Source organism: Gordionus sp. m RMFG-2023, chromosome 3, assembly GCF_954871325.1.
Source record: "Gordionus sp. m RMFG-2023 chromosome 3, tfGorSpeb1-WG-v2, whole genome shotgun sequence".
Lineage (NCBI taxonomy): Eukaryota > Metazoa > Nematomorpha > Gordioida > Chordodea > Parachordodidae > Gordionus > Gordionus sp. m RMFG-2023.
The window spans coordinates 17812871-17815904 of record NC_088777.1 but is presented as its reverse complement, the minus strand read 5'-3'; the positions used below and the strand labels follow the sequence as shown (position 1 = coordinate 17815904).

Below are 3034 nucleotides of genomic sequence, written 5' to 3'. Positions count from 1 at the left end.
ACACTTATAAAAAGTTTCTGTTTGATCAGAATAATTAGGAGAAACAATATCATCTATTTGAATAGAATCATTTAAAATGATAGAAGGTATATTTGTTCTTTTATTTGTTATTTTTATATTATATAAATTGCAGAATTTATTTACTTCGGTAAATAATGAAGAAAAATAAGAATTATTTCTTAAATTTGACAAAGAAAAGATAAGAGACTCGATAAGAGACTCGATAAGAGCCAATGCTGTTGATATGCCAGAATCTGATTTTTGTAAAAAAATAGAAATATTGGAACACATAGATAATAATTTTTGGAATATAAACATACACATAATTGTATCATATTGTAAAAGAATATATAAAATTCTATTTGCTTTCACCATATCACCATGCTCTATATTTTCTAGATAAGAAATAATCGCAGGAAAATGTTTTTTACTGCCTCTATTGTTCTAATATGGGATCCCCAACGTGTAAAACTCAAGGCATCAATATTTTTGGATTTTAGCCCTAATCTTAATTGTAAATCAATAAATTTGTTATGATGGATAATAGATATTGAGAAAAAAGCATGAATAGATTCTAATACATTAAAAAACTTTCTAGACTGAGGTAAATATTTGCATGCTGAGATCAATACAAGATTGAGTTTATGTGCATAGCAGTGCACATATATAGCCATTTTGTGATTTTTGCGATATCTTTCCTGGACTCCTGAAAAATGCACTTTCATAACACTGGTACCATCATAAGCTTGAGCAACGCAAATCGCATTTATAGAATTGTTATTTAAGGTTGATATCAATGTCTTTGTTAATGATTCTGCATCTAAGTCTACAACTTTTTCAAAAGATATAAAAGATTCATTTGGTGTTTTTGTTTTATCAACATATCTAACACATATACTAAATTGTTCATATGAGCTTCACATCACGAGTGTCATCAGCCATGACAGCAAAATAACCTGCCTCCCTTATTTCTGAAGCTATGTATAAGATTATGTTTTCCGCTGCAGATAGCATTTGATTTTGTGATGGAGGTGAGCAATAATGAGCATTGCTTGGTGGCTTATATGCCATTAAAAATGAATCATACTCTTTCAAACAGTTTAATATTTCACAATAATTCCCTTGATTATTGCTTGTCTTACTTTCATGATGTCCTCTAAGGGGAAGTTCTAACTTACCACATAGTATTATAATTTTGAATAATCGTTTCAAATATATTCTCTTATTTTTATTATTGCTGATTTAGTTAGAGTTACAAATTTTTCTTTAATGGTCCCTTCTATTAAAGTTTAAAATGGTTCCAGAGAATCATAATCGTTGCATGACCATTTGTTGCTCCGTGAGCTGTTAAGAATTCTTTTACCTTACGAAATTTTTGATAACCTATATCAAAGAGATAACCTTTGTGAGGTTGTGTGGGAAAATTACGACAAGGAAAACAAAAAATAGCGTTTCTGGTAATGATTTATTCTATCCAAGGAAAGGATTTGTACCACTGAGGTTGAAAACATCTTTTATCTTTCCCCAATCCAGTATAAAAATATGCACCTAATATTGGTTGCATAGGTCCAGTTGTTTTAGTACCCAGATCAAACTCTTCTGAAAAAGTAAAAATATTAATATATGAATTAGAATATTGCTTTTAAATTATGACAAATATATATTCGAAGAAAAATATTGTTAAAATAAAAATAATATTTGTATAAGTTCTTCTAAAAAAGTGACAAATATTAATATATAAATTAAAATAATATTTTTTTTATGAAAATTATGGCAAATATTATATATTTGAAGAAAAATATTGTTATAATGAAAAAATACTTGTATGGTTGTCACTTTTAGTTGAGCCATGTGTAAAGCTTTTATTATTTTATAAATATATCTTATATTAAATATAAATTAATTTACCTATTTTTTTCTTTTCTACTGTCCCTACATTAGTCCTCTCATCAATAAGCCTTCTTTCTTCATTAACCAAACAATCTAAATAAGATTAATTTTAAAATGTATTTCATCAAAAGTAATTTGTTCCAATACAACTCATACCTATATATGGATTACTGCTATCAGATTCCATGCCTATATAAAATTTTATATTTAATTATATTTAAAAAATTAATACATCCTAAGATATCTATACAGTGGATCACACATATATTATCAGATTGACCGACAGGTTTAACTTCTATTATATAAATAAAATATTTTATATTAAATATAAATTAATTTACCCATTTTTTTCTTTTCTACTGTCCCTACATTAGTCCTCTCATCAATAAGCCTTCTTTCTTCATTAACCAAACAATCTAAATAAGATTAATTTTAAAATGTATTTCATCAAATAATTTGTTCTAATACAACTCATACCTTTATATGGATTAGTGCTATCAGATTCCATGCCTATATAAAATTTGATATTTAATTTTTTAAAAATTAATCCTGAGATATCTATACATTGGATCTCACATATATCTACAGATTGACCCTCAGGTTTATCTTTTATTATTTTATAAATAAAATATCTTATATTATATATTAATTAATTTACCTGTCTTTCTTTTAACCTTTTTCTTTTCACAATTTATATCTTTTAGAACCACAATTAATCGTCTTTCATTATCTAAGGTATAGTTTGAAATTAAAAAACTGTATTAAATTACTCACCACATCTTTTGTTTTTTAAAATTTTTTTGATAGATGAATTTATCACATGCATTTTAAAGTTTAAATAGTGATTTTGAACTCGGATAATTAAAATATTAAATTTGATAATTATCAATTAATAAATAATTATATTTATTTAATTAGGGTTTTAAAATAATTAAAATCAATTAAATTTGAATTTTTAATGCTAAATTGATGTTTAAACATTATGCATGGTATTGATATTCCATTTTTAATATAGAACTTGATCAAACTGACATAGTAAAAATATAATTTATACGTATTAATCTAATCTAATAATTAAAATAGTAATTATTTAATAAATATCTATATAGTCTTATTAATTTTTAAATAATAAAATTAATATATT

General features: G+C 24.7%; 1 protein-coding gene across 1 annotated transcript; it reads right to left on the bottom strand.

Annotated features, from left to right (window-relative positions):
* Positions 1 to 746: 746 nt before the first annotated feature.
* LOC135926777 (uncharacterized) lies at positions 747 to 2716 on the bottom strand. The gene is made up of 9 exons (XM_065462708.1): positions 2665 to 2716; positions 2549 to 2620; positions 2368 to 2496; positions 2232 to 2306; positions 2123 to 2185; positions 2047 to 2079; positions 1909 to 1983; positions 1822 to 1859; positions 747 to 1599 (listed from the first exon to the last, which is right to left on the bottom strand). Exons 1-9 carry the CDS (start codon positions 2714 to 2716, stop codon positions 1549 to 1551), a joined length of 588 nt encoding a protein of 195 aa, XP_065318780.1. The 3' UTR covers positions 747 to 1548.
* Positions 2717 to 3034: the final 318 nt, after the last annotated feature.

Excerpts from the sequence above, each read along its gene's own strand:
- LOC135926777 (XM_065462708.1), bottom strand. The coding sequence starts at position 2,716 with ATGCATGTGATAAATTCATCTATCAAAAAAATTTTAAAAAACAAAAGA. Across the intron at positions 2,307-2,367 it reads TAGCACTAATCCATATAAAG|ATTGTTTGGTTAATGAAGAA; the intron begins GTATGAGTTGTA and ends AATCTTATTTAG. Across the intron at positions 1,984-2,046 it reads TAGCAGTAATCCATATATAG|ATTGTTTGGTTAATGAAGAA; the intron begins GTATGAGTTGTA and ends AATCTTATTTAG.